The following is a 22,673-nucleotide window of genomic DNA, read 5'->3' as shown; positions in this document are numbered from 1 at the left end:
ATCTGGATTTAAAAAAGGCCTTTGATAAGGTACCACACCGGAGACTGATCTGGAAACTTGAAATGGTAGGAGGAGTGCATGGCAGTTTACTAAAATGGATGGAAGACTTTTTGGTAGGAAGAGAAATGAGAACAATAATTAAGGACAGACCATCAGAATGGGGCTTGGTGGAGAGTGGAGTTCCACAGGGATCAGTGTTGGCACCAGTAATGTTCGCGGTCTACATAAATGACATGGTGGATGGGGTGTCCAGTTATGTGAGCCTATTTGCAGACGATGCAAAATTGTTAAGAAAAGTGAGATGTGACAAAGATTGCGAACTACTCCAGGAAGACTTGGACAGAATATGGAAATGGAGCTGTACATGGCAAATGGAGTTCAACACGACAAAATGCAAGAAAATAGAGTTTGGCAAGAGTGAAAGAAGAATCAGGAGTATGTACAAGATAGGAAATGAAGACATAAAACCAGTCATGAAGAAAAAGACCTTGGGGTGACAATTACCAATGACCTATCGCCAGAGAGACATATAAACAAAATAATTGGAGAAGTATTGAACTTATTGAGGAACATAAGAGTGGCGTTCAGATATTTAGATGAAGAAATGATGAAGAAAATAATTACTGCAATGATAAGACCGAGGCTTGAATATGCAACAATACAGTGGGCTCGAACTTAAAGAAACACATAAGGAAACTAGAGAAAGTACAGAGGGCTGCAACAAAAATGGTGCCTGACTTAAGAGATTTGACTTATGAAGACAGACTGAAAAGAATGCAACTTCCGACCCTGGAAAACAGAAGAGAAAGGGGAGACCTGATAGCAATATACAGAGTGATGATTGGCATGGAAAAATGGATAGGGAAGATCTGTGTATGTGGAATGAAAGAATGTCGAGAGGGCATGGGAAAAAACTAAAATGGCCACTTATAGGAGAGATGTGAAAAATATAGCTTCCTCATAGAAGGGTGGAAGCATGGAATAGTTTAGACGTGGAAGTGGTCAACGCAAGGAATATTCATGATTTTAAGAAAAAGCTGGACATTAATAGATATGGAGACGGGACAACACGAGCATAGCTCTTTTCCCGTATGTTACAATTAGGTAAATACAATTAGGTAAATACACACACACACACACACACACACACACACACACACACACACACACACACACACACACACACACACACACACACACACACACACACACACACACACACACATATCCATCTACATACACACACATGTGAGCAACCACACACAACATAAAGGAACATAAATACATTGAATACACACTTAATTACAAAGACACACAGGGCAAAGGAATGAATTTAGCTACTTGAAGTTGTTTAGGAAAAGTACCTTGTTGAAATGCTAAATTTATATTAAGTAAGAAAGGGATTTTGTAACCTCATTTCATGTCAACTTCAATATTTTGAGTGGAATATCATCTATGCCAGTTGCAGTGGGTTTAAAGGTGTCTGAGACTTTTGTTTCTTATTTGTTCAGGTTGGAGTGAGATAGAGGGAAACATTTATAGGAGGAGAGGAATACTTTGTGGGCATCTCATTATAAGCTGCTGTGGTTTCACTTAGTTGTAAAAAGGTTCTGCTGAATTCATTAGGGACACTTAGATTATTCACTGTATGTCTATAGGTCCTTGTTTTCTATCAAAAGGTTTGGATCCTAAGATAGTGTTTATAGTTTGCCAAGTTGCTTTAGCATTACCCTGATTTTTTCTAATAGGTTCTGTATAATAATTTCTTGCTATTCAAAGTAAATTGGTAAGCTTATGCCTATACATTTTATATTTTCTCTAAATGATAGTGGGTGGCCACTTTATAGATAGTCCCTCTAATCTAATTGCTTCCTTTCTTTGATATATTTTTTTAGACCAGGGATAATGTTAGGTATTTGTTGATTAACTGAAAAATTTTCATCAATTATCTTACCAAATTGACCTTCACTTAGCTCAAATCCTTCATTAGCACAATTGGAGGTACATAGCTCATCCCAGTTGGTTTCAGAAATCTCCACAAATTTCTGAATACTCATTTGTGATGGGGAAAGTTCTCTTTTTAATAATCTGTTCATAAACAAAACATTTTGTCTGATTAGTGAAGCTAGGTACTTCTGGAAAATGATCTGAAATGTTAGTATACATGATAAAGTTTCTTATGTTACACTCCATTTCTGTTGACTAGATTAATGTTATCAATAAGTGTGGTACTGTTACAAGTGGCATGAGTAGGTTCAGTTATAAGAGGAAAACAGGAATAAGTTTACATCATTCTAATACAACTACTTACAACAGGATTTATATTTTGCTTCACTAGGTCTGTATTACAATTACTAAAAAAAACATTGCTTTATAGCCTTTGTTTCAAATATATTTCAGAATATTATTACATTTCTTCAGAAAACTTAGCACATTACCATTAGGTGAATGATATATTGATGAACAAATGTAAAAACCTTTTGATAATTTTAGTTGTACTGTGACACATTATATTATCTGTTTCCATGTAGCATCACTCAGGTAACGGTGAAGATGTATATACCTTTGATATATACAATGCAATCCATACATTGAGTGTAACAATTAAATTCAGGAAGAGAGAGAGAGAGAGAGAGAGAGAGAGACACACACACACACACACACACACACACACACACACACACACACACACACACACACACACACACACACACACACACACACACACACACACACACAGTGTGTTAGAGCGCTGGCTTCACAAGCCAGAGGACCGGGGTTCGATTCCCCGGCCAGGTGGAGATATTTGGGTGTGTCTCCTTTCACGTGTAGCCCCTGTTCACCTAGCAGTGAGTAGGTACAGGATGTAAATCGAGGAGTTGTGATCTTGTTGTCCCGGTGTGTGGTGTACGTCTGGTCTCAGGCCTATCCGAAGATCGGAAATAATGAGCTCTGAGCTCGTTCCGTAGGGTAACGTCTGGCTGTCTCGTCAGAGACTGCAGCAGATCAAACAGTGAAACACATTAACACTCGTAATAATGATGATAATACTGCTCGCTCCTGTTCCTGCCCCTGCCCCTCCCCACACCCCAGCCCCTGCTTCTACTCCTGCTCCTGCTACTACTCCTGCTCCTGCTACTACTATTCTATAAACACACACACATACACACACACACACACACACACACACACACACACACACACACACACACACACACACACACACACACACACACACACACACACACACACACACACACACACACACTAATGACAATAATGACAGTAACACTGCTGCTGTTGCTCTTACTTCAACAATAACTACTACTAATACTCCCTCACACAGTCACTCTTCATTTTTTTTCTCATATCACTAAACTTTATGCATTTCATGAAGGCAACAGCAGGAAACACTAAGAATTGAAGGAAATATTGAGAAGTTGACTCAAGGAGGGGGAGCAGGTTGTTGGGGTGTGGTCTTGGTCCAAGCCATGGTGGGTGCCCGGCAGTCTGAACGGGGGTTTACATAACCATCGCCTTATTTAACATAGTAATGGTTATTTATCTGTTTTGGTGGATGATTCTGGCTTTGCGTCATCCTCTGGGTCTGGAAACACAGGGGCATGCAGGCAAACATTGATAAACTGACCTGGGGGGGAAGGCACGGCTGAGGTGTGTCTGTGGCTCAATATTTACGTACATAATTCATTTTAAAAATCGCCACAAGAAAAACGCCGGCCAGACTGAAATGCGCCACATTTTTGGACCCAACAAATACTTTAACTATAGTCTGACCAGCCTTAATTTACGGTCTCTGTACAGTGTTGCCACGTTTTCACTACTGTTGTTCTGTTAATCTCTCTCTCTCTCTCTCTCTCTCTCTCTCTCTCTCTCTCTCTCTCTCTCTCTCTCTCTCTCTCTCTCTCTCTCTCTCGGTATAAAGTATATGCAAAACTCCAAACATCACAACTCCAGCAATTAGTTAAAGATGATTTCTGATGAAATGAAGTCTATAATCATTTTGTACTTAAGGTGCAAATAAAAACATGAAACTGAATGTGTGTCAAAGTTGATTACGTATGAATAGGTTTGACACTAGTAGGAATGGTGCTTTTCTTGTTGGTACTTAATTGTTGGTCTTGGCAGCTTTATAGGGACAAGCTTGTTGTGGTGGTGGGGTGTCAGGGGATAAGAAGTGATGGTATTTTGGATTGTTGAGTTTTATTTATTTATTTATTTATTATTTATTTTTTTTTTTTGGTGTACTGAGGAATCTCACAAAACGATAGTGAGACCCTGCCCATAATGTAGTTGAGGTGTGTGTCGGCCAGGTGGTGGTGATCGAGCCTGTGGATGCTGGCTGCCTTGTCTCGCTTGTTCAAACCCCTGTGCCATTACTTATGTAAGTAAGCCTGCATGGTAAAGCTGAAGCAAAACAAGTTACTGTCTCCCTGTGGTCACTCCAATCTCCCTTGCATTGAACCCGAGTCACTCTGGCCTCCCTGTGTGGCTTGTGCATATGACTTTCACTTGATTCCATGTGTGTATTTGAACCCATTTGGTGTTTTATGGGATAGACAATAAGATTTTGGTAACGACAACCTTGTTGTTTACAGTGTGACTCATTATTAGGTGGTCATAATGTTAGCTTTGGTTAGTAACACTTGATTATAGGCAATGCTACTCATCAGCTCAGGTCAAGTCAGGTCAGGTCAGGTGTTGGTCTGGAAGCTTGGCCTTTGTATCAGCACTGCCTTGATTTTGTGTCTTATCTTTGTATTTTGCTATGTCCATCAAATTCTTTCACTGACTTTCTTCTACATTTCATACACTATTTCCTTCTTATCATGTATCCTTAGATTGTTAAAAAGTTATTGTCCTATAATATTTTATTATGCATTTATAAGTTTTACAAAGTTGTCTTTTCTTAATTCTTCTTAGCCTGGACACCGCAACAAAAAATGCTTTAAATCCTCTTGGTTATTCGTTACTGTCTCAAAAGATGCAATTAGTGTCTCCATTTGTGTGATTATTCCTGTCTTCTAGTATGAGGTTGTTAGGTCAATCTTCAGAAAAGATTATTGATGGTTTATTGTCATACATTTTCTCTTCCTCTATTTCTTTTGTCCAGTTTTTATATACTGGTAGACTTCATTTTATGCTATTGGTTTCTCTTTGCCATTTATCTTATCTTTTATTTTTTTCTTAATTGATTATAATTCTGAAAGACAATTTAATTTCCTTCATAAAGCCCATTGATGTTTTAATCCAATAGTTTTTATTTATTGTAACCATTTCTTCCATTATTCTTTTCATCAGTTCATTACTGTAATTTCCCTCCACATATAATTTAGTTGGTTTTCCCTTATTCTTCCCTGCACAGTACTTGATCCTACCTCTCCTCTTGAGTATAACTGGGTGCTCCTAGGATTGTTCTGTACTGAATTGTGTACTCTGTAATTTCATAATTTGCTCTCTTTGCTTTTTGAATGGAGTTATCTTTGTGGGTCTTGAAGCAATTTTTCTTATTGGTGACTGTTATCCCTAGATATTTTATTTCTTTTGTCACATTGTTTTTCAATGTTTTTCATTTGTTGTGGCTGTTCTTTCTTTTTAAATATTATTATAGTACTCTTTATTTATTCTGAAGCCTGTTTGGTTGCTATGTAAGGTTAGTTAGTGAATCTATCATACTGCACATTTCGTCTGTCCTTCATCTGCATAGAATAAATCACTTAGCTACTTAATTTGAAGTTTTCATCTAGACATCTGTGGCAAGTGCAGAGAGAGAGCTGAGGATGGAGGATGGTATAACTTTCACAGCATAATTGGTTCAAGATTTCTTTTTCACAAAAGATGTAAATGGTAGAGCACATAGTTTCAGTCATAGGATTGTATGTCATCATATTCAAAGATTTCATGAGTTGACATGTGTTCACCTCTTTGTGCATCAAGTCATTTACTTTCATGTACTCATTCATTTAGCTAGAAGGAGTAATAGTTTATGAAATTTATAATGTATAAAAGTTACATGTAAGAGATCTTGCATTATGAAGATTTGTTTAAAGTTCTTGGCTTGGCCTTTGTTTATCATCATCTAGTTCAGTGGTTTTCAAACTTTTCCTGAGTGAGTACCACTTGGAGATCCTGTACAATCCTGTGTACCACCTGGTTTCAGAAAAACTCAGTTCCAGCAAATATCAATTTATTCACAAGTACCTTATCTTAACACAACTCACTCTAATGCAAGGGATGCATCTGTTTCTTCTCCACCTGCTGATCAATACCAGACTATCTTGTGTAAGGCAATAATCATTGTTCTGAGAAATTAATTTAATTTAACTAAAAATTATAAGTGATCCTAAAAGTGCTCATATACCACCCAGAAGCCCTTTGCATACCATCAGTGATATGCGTACCACAGGTTGGGAATCACTGATTTAATTCAAATAGTCTTTGTCAGCCCTCTAAGTAAAGTAATTTGTCAGTGACGTGTCAGTTCAAAGCTTGCATGTCTATCAGTCCCTTACTACTTGAGCCATCTCTCCCTGCACACACTCACACCTCCATCTTAGTGTGTTTTCTTCAATGTGTTCAGAGCCTTTCACTTTGTGCTTAATGGTCCAGACATGAGTCATTGCACTTCCTACAGATGGAAGTTCAAAGTCATTAATGCAAGGTCTCTGTGTAGGTGTTGCAGGCAAGTTTGGTATTTATTCCTGTGTGTAAATGTCATTCAGGAAGGAAATGTGTGTAATTGGCTTCATATTCATTTTTGAGACATATTTTGGTTGAGAATAGTACTTAGATTGACTACATCTATAGTCAGCTTCTCAAGTTTGTTAGAACTTTAATTGCAGTTATTGGGTTGTGTGTTAAGGTATGTTCATACCTGGCAATTTGTGTCTAGAATTACTAGCTGCTGGAAGCTTGTGATTAGCACTTCCAACTGGAATACCCTCACACTATAGTGGCTGGAAAGTAGTGGCTGGCTGGCAGTGTTGTGTGCAAGTGGCTGTCCAGTGTCCATGCTCTACACTCTTCAGTTGTTTTTGCTCAAACTTGTGTATGAGAAGGGTCTATGGGGCTGGTACCCCAACTAGAGTAAGCACAAGCACATACAACACATTATCAGTAATATTACTATCTAATATTTATGCAGTCATGAGACCTCTGAGTACCTGCAACTTGCACAGTTCTGCAGTGTGGACAAATTATTATCCTGCACTTTTAAGTTTTTTAATTAAATTATGTAAATATAACTTTTCATGGTGTAGAGAAAGAAATGAGAAATGTTCACCATTAACTCATTTATTAGACACTTTAGCACACGTCAGTGGCTTGAGCGACGGAGCAGACATGAGCATTGCCACATTGGAGGTGAAGGGCTGATGACCTGTTTTGATCAATATACTAGTTGATAATTAGTATTCCTCACTGAAAATTTGCCGGGAACAGTGCAAGTCATTCCTTTCCTTACACTATCAAAAGAAACATGAATTCACAACATTTGCTTAAGAAGGTGAAAATGCAGGATAATATGTACTTATCTTGCAAAACTAGGTTTCAGCTTTTTTATAAATATTAAGATGATGTGTTATATATACTCACAATGGGAATTGATGATTGTGCTTAATCTGTTTGGGATATCACCCCCATAGACACTTTTATGTAAGAGTTTTAGCAAAAATAACCAATTGGTGTGGAGCACAAAGACACTTGCATGGAGACCTGCACACGACAGCATCCATCTCGCCTAATCTCCTTCTCTGAAGGCTTTTGTGCTGTATAGAGGTTGTCCCGGACATGCTGTTGGTAACTCACTAGCCAGTGGCTAGACAAGACGTGTGTCAGTATTGATTTGTGGCTGGGTATTCAAAGTGTTAGGCACCAAAGTCCACTGATACTTTTATCAGCTGGCAGTTCCAAACCCCATTTGTCATGTGTGAACCCTCCTTGAGACTCCTGAGTGAAGGTCTGTATTTTCTAAAGGCATTTTTTTATGTTTATGAAGATGACCATATAGTGCTACAAAGGACAATCCACTGTCTGCACTCAATACCCATGTAAAGTTTGTTGAACAAACAAAATATGTATTAAATTCAAAGGTCTCCTTGACTTCCCAAAAATGCTTTAAAATTGTACAAGTCTAAAAATGCTTTAAAAAATTGTACCAAGTCCCAAAATGGTAAAATAAAATTGTACTAAGTCCCAAAATGGTAAAAAAAATTGTATCAAGTCCCAAAATGCCTTGAAAATTTGTAGGAAATTGTCTGAAAATTGTATTGTCCCAAAATGCCTTGAAAATTTGTACAAAAATTTACGAAGTCCAAAAATTGTATGAAAATTTGTGATTTTATGGGGCTTTGTACAGTCTCCAGAAACTTTCATGCTCTCTCTCTCTCTCTCTCTCTCTCTCTCTCTCTCTCTCTCTCTCTCTCTCTCTCTCTCTCTCTCTCTCTCTCTCTCTCTCTCCACGACTGTATTCCAAGGCCACACAGATAACTAACCGAGTTCCCAAGAGAGTTTCTCCTGTTAATAATGCAAAAATTTTCTTAATCTGTCACTAGAATTAAAAAAAAAACACCTTTACAAATGCATTGCTCTCTCACCAAAACTGTTTTCCAAGGCCAGAGATGACTAGCTGGATTCCCAAGAGTGTTTCTCCTGTTAACAATACAGAAATGTTGTTAATTTGTCACTAGAACCTAAAAAGCACCATTGAAAACACTGCCTTCTCACCATGACTGTTTTCCAAGGCCACAGAAGTGATTAGCAGGATCCTCAAGAGTGTTTCCCCTGTTTATAATGCAGAAATATTGTTAATTTGTCACCGACTCACTAGAACCTTAAAAATATCCATAAAAACTCTTACAACTTCAACTACAGTCTAGTGACGAAGGTTACACACACAATCTGTCACTTCTGTGGAGCTTGGCGGTGTCTTACCCTGTGGCTTGGCAATGTTATGACTGACTGGAAGTTTACGGGACAATGTGGTGTTATGTCTTGTATTATGGGAGAAACGCGACTGCTTGCTGGTGGAAGGCGGCTGTAGCAGCTGCCCTTCAGAGAGAGAAAGAGAGAGAGAGAATCAACAATTGTTACTTCTTTTTCAGGCATAACCAGAATATATTTACTATGTTGCCATTTATGCTGGCAACTAATGGATGTTAATCAGACTCAGCTTATTAGCTCATTTTTATTTGATCAACAGATTTCTCAACAACACTTGAAAGATTATATATATATATATATATATATATATATATATATATATATATATATATATATATATATATATATATATATATATATATATATATTGAATACTGTTTAATCCCCTTAATAGGTTATGGAGAATCCTGCCTGCTTCTGCTGCTACAGTCTGTAAACAAGATACAAATAAAGCCTGTCAACATAAACAAGACACAAATAAGCAACCTCTAAATAATCTGCCTTGGCTGGCCCATCACAACCCGCACCTCAAGCAATGTTCATTCATGACTGTGGCCATGATGTCTGTCAAGAATGGCCTGCTGACTTTGCTAATATACATTCATTTTCTGATTCCTAAACAGAAAGAAATGGATGAAAGTCTCAAAGATTTAGACCAGTTGAATATTGCAATGTGTGGTGCAGGTGTTGATGCATCACACTGACCAAATAGTGTGTGGTGGTGCCTCATCTCTGAAACAACTTATTTTGTTGGATATGCCTGGCCATTTCAATAGTTGCAAGTTATTTGTCTGTATATCATTCAGATAGAATACTATTTTTTTCCCCAAAGCTTTTACTGAGGCTTTATTTCAGAGCTTTTCTGCTTACCAACACATTCATCTTTTTGGTGCAAAAGAGCTTAAGGAAATTCTTTCTAAAACTGACATACTGAAGTTCATTTGTAATAAAATAATAAAAAAATGAATAACTAAAATCAATAATTTACATAGTAATATCCATAATACTTGAGACTATTTGACTGAAGATTGCATCTCATATAATATAAAAAGTACAATATTCTCAACAAGGAACTGGTAAAAAGTAAAGCACAAACAGACTTGCTGGTACAAAAGAATAGTTGAAGACAAAATTTATGACATCTCTATGAAGTTAACAGATTTATTTAAAAAGTTTAAATGCCATTGTCTGGTGTTACCAGCCAGTATTTTCAATGAAGTAATTACATGGATACTTCCTAGAACAATACATTATTATAATGAATATGCTTGAATAACACATATCTGTGCTTGAGGACTTACTACAGTAATGCCTCAGAGTGCATGTGTCAATCTACATAATTCTCTATTATCACTAAGGCAGTGCGTGGGAGAAAGTAGGCAGGAAATATACTACATTACACAGTTAAAATGCTTTTCACAATAAATACATTCAGAGTTATAAAGAATAAAGATTTGCATGCTGCTCAGATCACAACTGAGAGGACTGAGTAATCTACATTTAATCCCTGGCAAGTTAGGCTGATCCTTCAAGCAGTCATCTTTCTTCACCTGACAGACAGTAGAGGTGGAACTTAAACTGAATTGTGACCTTGCTAGACTCTTATCAGGAGTGAAAGGCTAACAATTCTTTTCTCCTGTGTGTAACTTAATGTAAATAAACCAATGACTACTATTCTCCCGTGTCAGGCATATCAGGATCGTGTGCTGGACTTGTGACTGCCATTCAGAACTAAAGAGCTCACACTGTTTTCTCACACACTACACACCCTCTTCTCTTCCTGGAGAAGGAAAATAACTGCTCACCTCACTCATCTGTGAAGACCTTAGTGATTTGAGCTGGGCACTAACCATGACCTGCCAGGTGAATGTGTGTAATTCACCTCGGTCGCCTGCTGGTCATCCAGCCAGTCTTCACCATTACGAAGTGAGCTCATAGACCGATCTTCAGGTAGGACTGAGACCACAACACACTCCACACACCGGGAAAGCGAGGCTGCAACCCCTCGAGTTACATCCCGTACCTATTTATTTACTGCTAGGTGAACAGGGGCCACACATTAAGAGGCTTGCCCATTTGCCTCGCCGCTTCCCGGGACTCGAACCCGGCCCTCTTGATTGTGAGTCGAGCGTGCTAACTACTACACTACATGGTGTGTGTGTGTGTGTGTGTGTGTGTGTGTGTGTGTGTGTGTGTGTGTGTGTGTGTGTGTGTGTGTCTGCACATGCTTTTAACATAAGAAAAGAAATGGTCAACACCATTTCCTAAAAGTAAACAGAATAAAAAAATAAAAAAAAATAGATAAATAATAATAATGAAAATTAGAATTTAAAAGTGGTGACACGAAACAATCAAAACAATACAACATAATACAGAAATTCAATGCAAACCACCGTGATCCTCCATTATGCATAAATATTTGAAAGCATTCTAACCTGTTGCTTTTGTCTGGCTGAGTACAGTCAGTATGTGGTCTCTACTCATACTTCTAACAGCTCATGTCAGTGAGAGGAAATATACTCTCTGAAGAAACTGATAAGAAGTTGGGTTGCTTTAATACATCTTGTCAAAATCTGTCCCTCATATGGTACCTGCTTCTTTTGTGTGTCTACATCCATTGATAACATTCATGAAATGCATCCATGTAAGCCTACACACAATCATATACCCTTACAAAATGGATCAGGTACTGCAGGAGTGATAGCCAATCCTTATTTAGTCAAGGAAATAATTTAAGCAATGCAAAAGAAAAATTGAACTACTGCTAAATGGATACTGGTGTGAAGCACTCTCATGCAATATTGTCTTGTTTTATTATTCAGTGGTGATTCTTAGAAACATGTTTATAAATATCACTATAAGCAAGTTATTTTTAAATGCATTATCTGGCATGGAAGTACACCACTGGGTTGGAAAAATACTGCTACTGTATTTCCCATACTTTGTAAAAGGCGACTTAAAGGGATGAACAATACATCAAGAGGACTAAGACATCTGTCCTCTGTTATTATTCCTATCTCATATAGAGGGGATCTGCACAAGGTACTTATTTACATAAGTGTGGATTCCAATTATGTGATTCAGAGTCATACCACTCAAGAGTAATAAGCTTAGGTGCCAGTGTTGCTTTACATTCACACAGAAGTAAAACCTGAGCTGCCACATGTATTACAACCTTCGAGTAGTATTTGTATGTATCATGATGCTCTTTTGATTTTTTTTTATCTTACTTAACTTTTCCATTTACATGAAGAATTAAGCTAATGTGCTTTTAATGCCTCCTGTTTGATTAAATAAGCTTTCTTGGGACCCAGTCACTCATATTTGAGAATACTATGTATGAAGTAAATAAAATGTGCTTTAATTCTCAGAAATTCATACTCTTGTTAAACTCATAGCTTCTGCTATTGAAATGATTCATTGATAATTTGAGTAAAATATTTATTGATACAACAAGGATAAATAAATAATGGTAAATAACTCAGCAAGAAAAGCACATAAACTTTCATTTGCATCATCAATGCTATTGCTCATCACTTCATAGTCATGATTGTGTTTTATCTGCCATATCAGTGTTCAGATACAAGTCACTTCCAAATTCTTTATTTGCCTCTCATAGATTGTTACCATAAGATCAATCCATCGGTGTTCTGTAGCAAATGCTGCTGCTACTGTGATGAGCTACAGTGAATAAACAACTTGGACAAGAAATAGGATTGTCATCTATGTCTTCCTATTGCTAGATCTCTTGGTCTCATACTATGATATCAAAACTCCAAGGAAGGGAAACACAATACTGTGATAGCAAATACATGTTCAGAAACAATGGTAGTCACTTAGGATCTATTTGCTAGTGCTAACATTGCACATGTGCTGTGCTACAGTGCAAACCCCCAGCAATGTATGACATACTTTTGTTCATCTCTCAAGGCTCAGTTCTGGCTTATCCTTTTCTGAGTTTCATATCAAATGTCTTACAACAAACAAGAACTATTCAAGGCCAAGGAAGTGAAAGTGTTCATTAAGTGAAGTAAAAGCTACAGTACCACACAAAACTCAATTCTGATGCCCTTTGCAGGCATTTAGCACCCTTCCCTAAACTCCTAAATAATGACTTGCTAGATTTTAGAATATTATCACAGTTCAACATTCTTAATACTTTACATACTTGTCCATAACACCAATTGCTATATAAAACAAACATTACTGAAGTAGACTTAATGTCGAACCATTCAGCTTAAGGACCTACATGAAGTACGTGGGGATTGTGTAATTTACATAACAATGATGGAGCTACACAAGGACGATTCATTCATATAATTCACAACTCAACATTTTTTTTTAATGCTGCTCTCACTGATCTCCAACTGAACAAATCCATTTTTCTTATGCATTGTGGCAATCATAGTTCGCATTATTCACGGCTGAAATCTTTAAATATCAAGTTAGCAAGTTGAAGTAGAAGTCATTTGAACTTAATGTTGGAGCCAATCTGGATTTCATAACAATAAAACAAGTTAGTTGTTAAAATGGAGTTCAAAACTAATGTTTATCTTCTCCACTGTGTTACTGTTGTAATATTGTAAATAACTTCTCATTCATCAGCCTCCACGACTCTGCTGCAAGACAAGTAATCTTTGTGAATATTTCTATTGCTTCATCCTCCACTTTAAAAAATGAGTACTAAGCAATCAAGTGATGCAGTAAATAGCTGAGCAGGATGCAGCTGGGAGAACAAATATCCTGTAGAAAATGTTTCCTCTAGACAGACGGATACGAGTTATAAGGTGTCTAAGGTTATAGCAATAAATTTAATATTTCATTTAATATTTATTTGCTTTTTTTTTTTTTTTTTTTTTTTTTTTTACTTTTCACTTGTTTGATTCCTTTGTTCTGCTTTGTGATGATGTCCAGCATGTGTGAGAAAGACCCAATTATATAGAAGAAAATAGATAAAAATACAAAATAATTTTACTGATTTCTCCTTTAGATTTTTTTTCACATCTAACATAAGTTATCATCATTAAAGTTCTAACCATGGTTGTTAATATAAGTCACACCTATAAAATATAAATAAATACTTTGAAAATGGAAACAGTTCTTCCAAGTGAGTTACACTTTTTAATAAGTAAGCTGCTTCTAAACACCAAAACTTTAACTGTAACCACTGATTCACTAAAGACTGTCACCATAAAATGAGAATGCATCATAAGAAAATGGCACAAAAATGTATGTACAGTAGAACATGAACTCTGCAATCATTGGCTTGCAACTTCTCATTCTCCAAGAATAAAGAAAAAAAAAATATATATATATGTTTTGTAATTAATGCATGGTGTGTGAGAGAAGCGTTTATATTGGTTCCAATCTGGGCGGGGTGTGGATTAGGATGTGTTGTATGTGCCAACACACAAGCACTGGATAGACGGACAGACAGTGGTGATGTGGATTTAGGGTTTTGTGTTGTCTTGACCACAAAAAGGATGAATATTTAAAGATTTATTATAACTGGTGGGGCTTTCAAGCAATGCAACATGCAATGAAGATCAGTGGATGGAAAAGAAGGTTTATTTAGTTGCCATCCCCAAAGAAGCAGAACAAAACAAATATTTCCATAAGGATAGGCCAATTAAGTTCCAGTAATGTCTTGATCTTATGACATGAACAATAAAAAAAATGTAATATGTACAATGAAGCAAAGAAGCTGAAGTGAAAATAACAGGAGGAAATCAATGGGAAAATAAGACAAAAAAAAATAAATACAAATTGTACAAGTGAATATTTAGAATAACCTAAATCAATTATATCCCTTTCATTTCAGTGAAAATTTCCACCTGACGTGAGTTGTGCTGCACATCTTGCAATGCTGCCACTGTCACACTTTGCATACACCATCAACTGATGTCTCCTCAAAACAGACAAAACTGACCAAGCTCTTTCAAAGAAATCCAAAATGTACGTACATGAAGCTGATTATGATTCTCTTTGGTATTAAACATTAGCATTACAGTGAACACTCAACTTCCAGGCACACCATAAGAGACACTGAATGTCACACATGGACAAGTGTTACCTTCCTGGCTTGTCTCAGTACCTGCATCCAGATTTCTACTATAAACTAAAATAATTTTCTTTATCACTAATGCAGTGTTGAATGGAAACTATTTTCTCTTGAGGATAAAACAGCTGACTACAAAAAGCTCTGAAAGTCCAGAGCAATTCAAAAGCTGAAATATATTTCTTATACTGTGACTTGGCACCTGTCCATGTGTTACACTCAATGCTTCATGTGACAACAAAATATATGTATGATAATGAATGGCCATGATAATTTCACAAAAGCATCCTTCCGAAGAAATGTGTAAGCTACATAAAAAAACAATGCTTCATACAACATAAAGATAAACTGTTTGTCCATTCAAATACCTGTTATGGCAATTCTCAAAATATAAAAATTATATTATGGAAAATGAAAATGAAAGCTAGCAATCTCCTACAAGGATATTTCACATGTGAAACTTACTATTTAAAATCTCTTCCAGTCCGGCTAGAAAAGTACAACGTACCTAAACACTGACTCTCGGGACCCAAAAACTTCATAATCTTCACTGGAATGCCTGAATGGATGCAGGACTATTGTTGTGATGCAATGCTGCACCCAACAATACAAATCTAGCCAAGAATAACAGTGATGCCTGCCTCTCTCTCTCTCTCTCTCTCTCTCTCTCTCTCTGATAAGCGCACACACACACAAAATATCCCAATTTTATGTTTTTCTTCTCAGCAATATTACTCCCCTTCCAAACTGTATGGTCCCTTCATGCATTTAAAATTTGACTGAAATGGAAGCATTTTGCTTCTTCAGAGAAAAGAAAGAGCCAATTGTGGCAAGTTTTGTAAGATTGTAACAAGTAGAAATTATTTTGCAGGTGACTCAGTGCCATTTTGTGTGTGTGTGTTTCACTGTTTGATCTGCTGCAGTCTCTGACGAGACAGCCAGACGTTACCCTACGGAACGAGCTCAGAGCTCATTATTTTCGATCTTCGGATAGGCCTGAGACCAGGCACACACCGGGACAACAAGGTCACAACTCCTCGTTTTACATCCCGTACCTACTCACTGCTAGGTGAACAGGGGCTACATGTGAAAGGAGACACACCCAAATATCTCCCCGGCCGGGTGGAGATATTTGGGTGTGTCTCCTTTCATGTGTAGTCCCTGTTCACCTAGCAGTGAGTAGGTACGGGATGTAAAACGAGGAGTTGTGACCTTATTGTCCCAGCGTGTGGTGTGTGCCTGGTCTCAGGTCTATCAGAAGATCGGAAATAATGAGCTCTGAGCTTGTTCCGTAGGATAACGTCTGGCTGTCTCGTCAGAGACTGCAGCAGATCAAACAGTGAAACACACACACACAAAATGGCACTGAGTCACCTGCAAAATAATTTTCACTTGTTACAATCTTACAAAACTTGCCACAATTGGCTCTTTCTTTTCTCTGAAGAAGCAAAATGCTTCCATTTCAGTCAAATTTTAAATGCATGAAGTGACCATACAGTTTGGAAGGGGAGTAATATTGCTGAGAAGAAAAACAAAATTGGGATATTTTCTGCTTGAAAACTAAGAGAAAAAAACTACAAATTCCAGTGTAAAACATAGCTGTCATGTCAGTGACACATGTTGATATTGAGAGGGAAAACAATGACTGGAGCTCAAAAGGGCCTCCATTATAGTGGCGTGGCATGCTAGCAAGGAGAGTGAGCCAACTACAACAACCATTTCACAGCAACAGAGATACAAGCTGTGCATTGTCATCTACCTATTATCACTGAATACAAGCAATAGTGTAAATTCCTACGCTTGCATATATTAGTATATTTGAGTTTGAAAAGATTAGATGAAATGTGATTAAATGTACAAAGCTGATAACATGAAAAATTCCACAGCCCATTAAAGACTATGGATAGAGAACACTATGTAACAAGGAAGAATAACTGTTATATAATAGTTCTCTGTCCAATGAGGGGTGGGACTCCACCTGACACTGTCACAACTATTTTGTTCCATTAATAACACGAAGGTAAAGAGTTGAGTAGTAGAGTCAATTATCACATGGCAAAGAGAAGCATTCATTCGCCGGTCACCAGCTACATGCACCTCACGCACTAAGCACACACATAACACATGGCATCACTTGTACATCAACCACTCATTCAGGAGAAAATTCAGTAAAAACTATTATATTGCACCATAATAATTATGTTAGTATAATAGTGCATTATGATGAAGGATTGTTTTACACTAAAAATATTGCATAATCTTATCAAAGGCCTTAGTTTTTAATAGAAACTCTGAAATTTCATTACTAAAGGAAGCCTACTGTAATGGAAAGTATCAATCAGGAGTACAATTTCAATACAAGCTACACAGTATTTACACACGTAAGGTGACTGGCAGGAGGCAGCACTCGCCATTTTCCACACTCCCCCCACTTTACAATGGCAAAATTCAACACATTACCAATTCAAAAACATATCTACAAATGAAAGGGAAAATAAATTACATAGGTAGCATTAATATGGCAATAATGCATAATAACTGATTTACCTCATGTCATGGAAACCCCTAATGCTTGTCGACACTTTTCATAGACCACATAAGAAATGCTGACAGCGGGCGCCACCTTCATGAAGTTTGGAGTAATGCCTCGATACAGCCCCACCAAGCCCTCAGTGGCAAAGATGTGCTTGAACAATCCCACCATGGTGACCGGAACAGAGTGCACCACGCCCGGAGCTATCACTGTAACACAAAACCTTGTGAAAGCAATGCAAAAATGAGATGATGTTACAATATTTATTGAAGCCTCTACATTCCTTGCTCTATATGTAGATCCTTTCACTAGATACCTAATGATGAAGATGAGGCTTAATAATGACAATAATTTTTGATGATAAGCAAATAATGTAACGTACCAAACTAGATTATGTAATGTGCAACTTGCCTGTCAATTCCAAGTTTTCTGGGTAATTTCAATTGATAACTATGACAGTACAAATGAATGTTAATGATACATATATCAAGTTTGATAATAAAGCTGCAAGACATTAACAAGAGAGCAAAGAGAGGATATGACCCACCCTGAGCCTGTAGTCTGGTTCGCACAAGAGCGAGGGGGTATGATGCAATCTGGCCGCAAGATGATGACATTGCTCCACAGGCTGTGATAACAAACACTGAAGGGTTAACATCACCAGCATGGTGCTCGATGTATGTCTTCTTTAGAGTCTCATATATTGCCAGATCGATGCCAGCGTATGGTATGATTCCAAGGAGATTTGGTATGTACCCTCTGTAGAATGATCTCAAACCTTCATTCTTGTAAATCTTTTTGGCAGCATCAACTGCATTTTTATACTGGCCTGTTTTTCTTAAGGTTAATCTTGTTTTGAGAACCTGAAAAGATGTAGAGTATTCAAAATGAGTACAGGTCAGTTTTTCATGCTATTGTTTTCATCACAAAGATAACCCTAATTGAGGTAGGTATATTCATTGTAGTGTTGGCTGCAAACTACTACTGTACTTCACTCGTTACCTACAAGCAAAACTGGACACATACATGTTACTAACAACCTACTTCGAGAGGATATATTGTAGACTGAGAAATCCCACCAGCAAAGGACCCTGCTACAAAACGCTCAAAAATGGTCAGCTCCCGCTCCTTCCTTCCCCCAAACTGCAGGACCATGCGCTTGGCCTGTTCATACGCTGCAAACTTGATGGCAGACTCTGGCGCAATCTTGAGGACGTTGATGCCATTGCCACGCCACAGGGACTTGATGCCTCCCTCCTTCAAGAAGTACTTGAAGCAGGACACCAAACTGGAGTGTTTGCTGCCATGAACCTGCACATCAAAACAAATGTACTGTCACATGCATCAGCTCGCTAATATCAGGCACCAGCTTGGAGAGTACAGTAAAGTAAGTAGTTGTGGAAGTTTCCTCTCACCATTACATTTCGGTCAATAATAATCCTCAACACACACAATCAAGGCACAGAGAGGTGATGAAGAGACAATCTGGGTTGGTGTCTTACCTGCAGATAGACTTTGAGCCGGTCAAGAGGTGCAGTGCAGGTTCTGGAGACCATTCCAGCCACCCCACCAGCTACCAGATGTCTCCACCACTTCCCAGACAGCCATTCCTCCAAAGAGAAGTCATCTGGGACTGATAGGTCCTCTCCTATGTCAAGGTTCTATGGAGTGAAAGGAAAAGTTCTGTTAGTTTTATATATGTACCATAAACCCTTCTTTCTAAGCATACCTAATAATTGTACAGACCTACACCCCAGCCAGTACCATCCTCTTTGGGGAGAGCATGAAACAGAAAAATTAATGATTAAACAAGTGGATATGGTTGCACAATGTGACTTGAGTTACACAGTTATCATGCACATTTTTCAAATTCAACCAGTGTAAATCATTATTTCACACCACTAAGGGAACCTACATATCAACAGTTCTCCTTCACTGACTGGGGCATTAATCTTAGACTTGGCACATTACTGAGAGAGAGAGAGAGAGAGAGAGAGAGAGAGAGAGAGAGAGAGAGAGAGAGAGAGAGAGAGAGAGAGAGAGAGAGAGAGAGAGAGGAGAGAAGAGAAGAGAGAGAGGTGACACCTACTGTAGCATGTCTCCAATATTGGATGATGTCGTGAAGATTGGCAGACGGATGGAATAGGAGATAGTCCCTCCATTCATCAAAGCTGATGTCCAGAGTGCCATCTTTGTCCATTCTGGAATTGATGCAGACATTACACACTTGCATGACCACATCAATGTGTACACACACACACACACACACACACACACACACCGTAAATAGTGATGCTGAAAAAAAAACTGTACACTGTACAGTACTATACAGTTATGTGTATTAATATTTTCACTATCAAAATTAATGTAAGGTTTAAACAAAACACAAATGCATTAGTTTGGAAGCTCCGACCAGATCTGGGAGAACACTTGAGACCGTAGCCACCCAAGCACCCCTACACTGCTTTCTCCTCTCCACCCTCTAGGCCTTATCTTCCATGTATCAGCTAACAGTCCTGACTCGAGGAACCACCACCGCATTCTGCCCCGGCCCGCCAACACCTTCCTTTCCATCCTTCTGTGCCTCAGCCTGCCTCTAAAACTTGAAGTGTTTAATAAAGATTAAAGGTGATTTTACTGCTTGTATTTTTGTAGGCAAGGCTTAATGGGAGCGCTCTTCACCACAGATTGGAATTACTTCACGCGCCATAGAGAAAAGATGGATGGAGTGAGAAATCTGAATATATTATTTCCATTCCTAATTGCCTCCTTTATGAATGAGTTTAAGTTTGTATCTGAACAGAATAAACAATGACTGAAATATGCAATACTTCATGTAGTATACAAATCCCCGGAGAATTGTAGTACACGCGGTAACAAATAACTCACTAACTTTAATGTCTACTACGCCTCTTTTATGGGAGACCATGTTTGTGTATATGGTCAGAATACACAATCACAGCAGTAAAAAAATAAATTATGCACTGCTTTTGTGTATGCGAGTATCATAACAGCAGACTGACAGAACTCACGTGCAATGAAGTAAAATATATATGTAGATAACTGAATCTGGCGTCCCCAACCCATACACCAGCCGCTGAGTCTGACGAGTGCCGACTGACAAGGATAGTTGGCAACACATTCCGTCATCATTACTAAACGCCATCAGAAATAACAGGCGCTAATAACAGGTATATAACGCTGTGCTCCAAAAGACTGATACCATTGGAAGACGGCAGTAAGGTGAAGGGGCATAGACATTGCAAAGACTGCAGTGTAATAGTGTTTCAAATGCCGTTTCAGAAATGGTTGGCCCTCACCACGACTACTTTCAAAGGCCACGAGATGATTTGCCCACTTCTAGTATCTCTCTCTCTCTCTCTCTCTCTCTCTCTCTCTCTCTCTCATCATACAAACATCATTGAAAATCTGTCACTTTTTTTTTTCAGTAATCTTGATAATCGAAAGTCTAATGATTCCCTACATGTGTGTGTGTGTGTGTGTGTGTGTGTGTGTGTGTGTGTGAGAGAGAGAGAGAGAGAGAGAGAGAGAGAGAGAGAGAGAGAGAGAGAGAGAGAGAGAGAGAGAGAGAGAGAGAATTTTGAAAGGAGAAACCAGCTTTGTAAAGACTATAATCCGAATCAGCAACTTCTGTGTAAGCACGGAAGTAAATCTGCACAACAAACAGTAATAAAATAGCTGATAATAATAAGAGAAAAACATCGATAGGCAACTCTCTCTCTCTCTCTCTCTCTCTCTCTCTCTCTCTCTCATTTGACAAGTGTTTATCATCCTCCTCTCCCCCACCAAGCTCCAAGAACTTAAACACTATGTCCACCTCCAGGAAAATATATCTTTTGAGTTCAAGGCATCGAGCTGAACAGAGACCTTATTACAAGACTTCAATGTCGAGCAGTCATGCTGGACATTCTTTGTATATAGGAAATGAAAGCGAAGAACGTAAACATGCTTATCATAGGAAATGGAGGAAAGAATTCGGATTATTCAAACATTCCTACATCAGATCTTAACTAGTTTCAATGGCTAGACTCTAATATAGATTTTTTCTTTAAGTAAGAGGGGGGAAAGCTGTCATAGGGGAACATGAAAGGGAAATAAAAAGCCCAGTAAGTTGCCAGTCCCCTTGCAGGTCAGAGTTAGCAAAACGGGATAAATGTCTTCAAATCTCCTTATTATAGTATGTATATAAAAAAAAAATCACTACTGTTTTCAGGGCAATGTTTCTGATTTTTAAAGTAGATTCGGAAGGATTCTGGAACCCAAATGGGGAAAAGCTTCACCAGAACCAGACTCATCACCTTTTTGACCCTTGAAAGCAAGCCAGTAAGAAAAACATATCAGGTGTTATGAGAATACGAGGCAAGGGAGAGGAAGACATAGACGTAAACTTCCTTATCTTGTTATTGTAAAGTTTCGACTAGGTGCGAGTGTGTAGCAGCAGCAGTAGTAGTAGTAGTAGTAGTAGTAGTAGTAGTAGTAGTAGTAGTAGTAGTAGTAGTAGTAGTAGTAGGGGGAGAAGTTTACGGCTAGACAAGGGAAAATTATCTATTGGTGAACTGCTCGCACCATGGCGGGGATCGCACTGAGGCGGTACCGGTGCGTGCGTGGTGCCTTGAGGGGCATCATCTTATTTGGTGTCGCGTGGCACTGACCGAGCACAAGGTGTGTCGCGGGGGAGCAGGTGGCATAGGTGTGGGTGACGCTGCAGCCTCGCCCTCCCCAACGCTCGGAAGTGTGTGTGTGTGTGTGTGTGTGTGTGTGTGTGTGTGTGTGTGTGTGTGTGTGTGTGTGTGTGTGTGTGTGTGTATGTGTGTGTGTGTGTTTGGTCGGATGAATGGATAGACAGAGAAATACAGACAGACCAATAAATAGATAGATAACACTGATAAATGAAGTACCTACGCCAACAGTCCTATGATCGCAAAAGCACGTGCAAAAGATCTGATGTTGTGCCTGAGTGGACGAAGAGTCAAGGTCGGGAAGAGTCAACTTGGACCCTCGCGATCATTATTACTGCTCGATCGCTGGAGGTGCCCCATTAATTACCTCGATAGAACCACCACTCCTCCCCCTAAGAGATAGAGCCACCAATCCCTAGCTACC

General features: G+C 38.4%; 1 protein-coding gene across 9 annotated transcripts in view; it reads right to left on the bottom strand.

Annotated features, from left to right (window-relative positions):
- Positions 1–6,191: 6,191 nt before the first annotated feature.
- Positions 6,192–22,673, bottom strand: part of LOC123517689 (calcium-binding mitochondrial carrier protein SCaMC-3-like) — a 36,184-nt gene continuing 19,702 nt past the window's right edge. For 3 of the 9 annotated variants that reach the window (XM_045278032.1, XM_045278038.1, XM_045278040.1), the window contains 6 exons: positions 19,639–19,750; positions 19,314–19,319; positions 19,052–19,210; positions 18,594–18,860; positions 18,097–18,412; positions 17,282–17,758 (listed from right to left, as the gene is read on the bottom strand). In XM_045278032.1, the coding sequence (XP_045133967.1) occupies positions 17,565–17,758; positions 18,097–18,412; positions 18,594–18,860; positions 19,052–19,210; positions 19,314–19,319; positions 19,639–19,750 (1,054 nt within the window). In that variant the 3' untranslated portion in view covers positions 17,282–17,564. Of the gene's footprint in view, positions 9,067–9,243; positions 9,389–17,281; positions 17,759–18,096; positions 18,413–18,593; positions 18,861–19,051; positions 19,211–19,313; positions 19,320–19,638; positions 19,751–22,673 lie in introns of those variants that run through there. The other 6 variants (XM_045278037.1, XM_045278039.1, XM_045278041.1 and 3 more) reach the window with 4 other exon arrangements.

This window comes from Portunus trituberculatus, chromosome 42, assembly GCF_017591435.1.
Source record: "Portunus trituberculatus isolate SZX2019 chromosome 42, ASM1759143v1, whole genome shotgun sequence".
In the NCBI taxonomy this organism is placed as follows: Eukaryota; Metazoa; Arthropoda; class Malacostraca; order Decapoda; family Portunidae; genus Portunus; species Portunus trituberculatus.
Note: the sequence above shows the minus strand (reverse complement) of the source record. Positions and strands in the feature narration are given on the sequence as shown.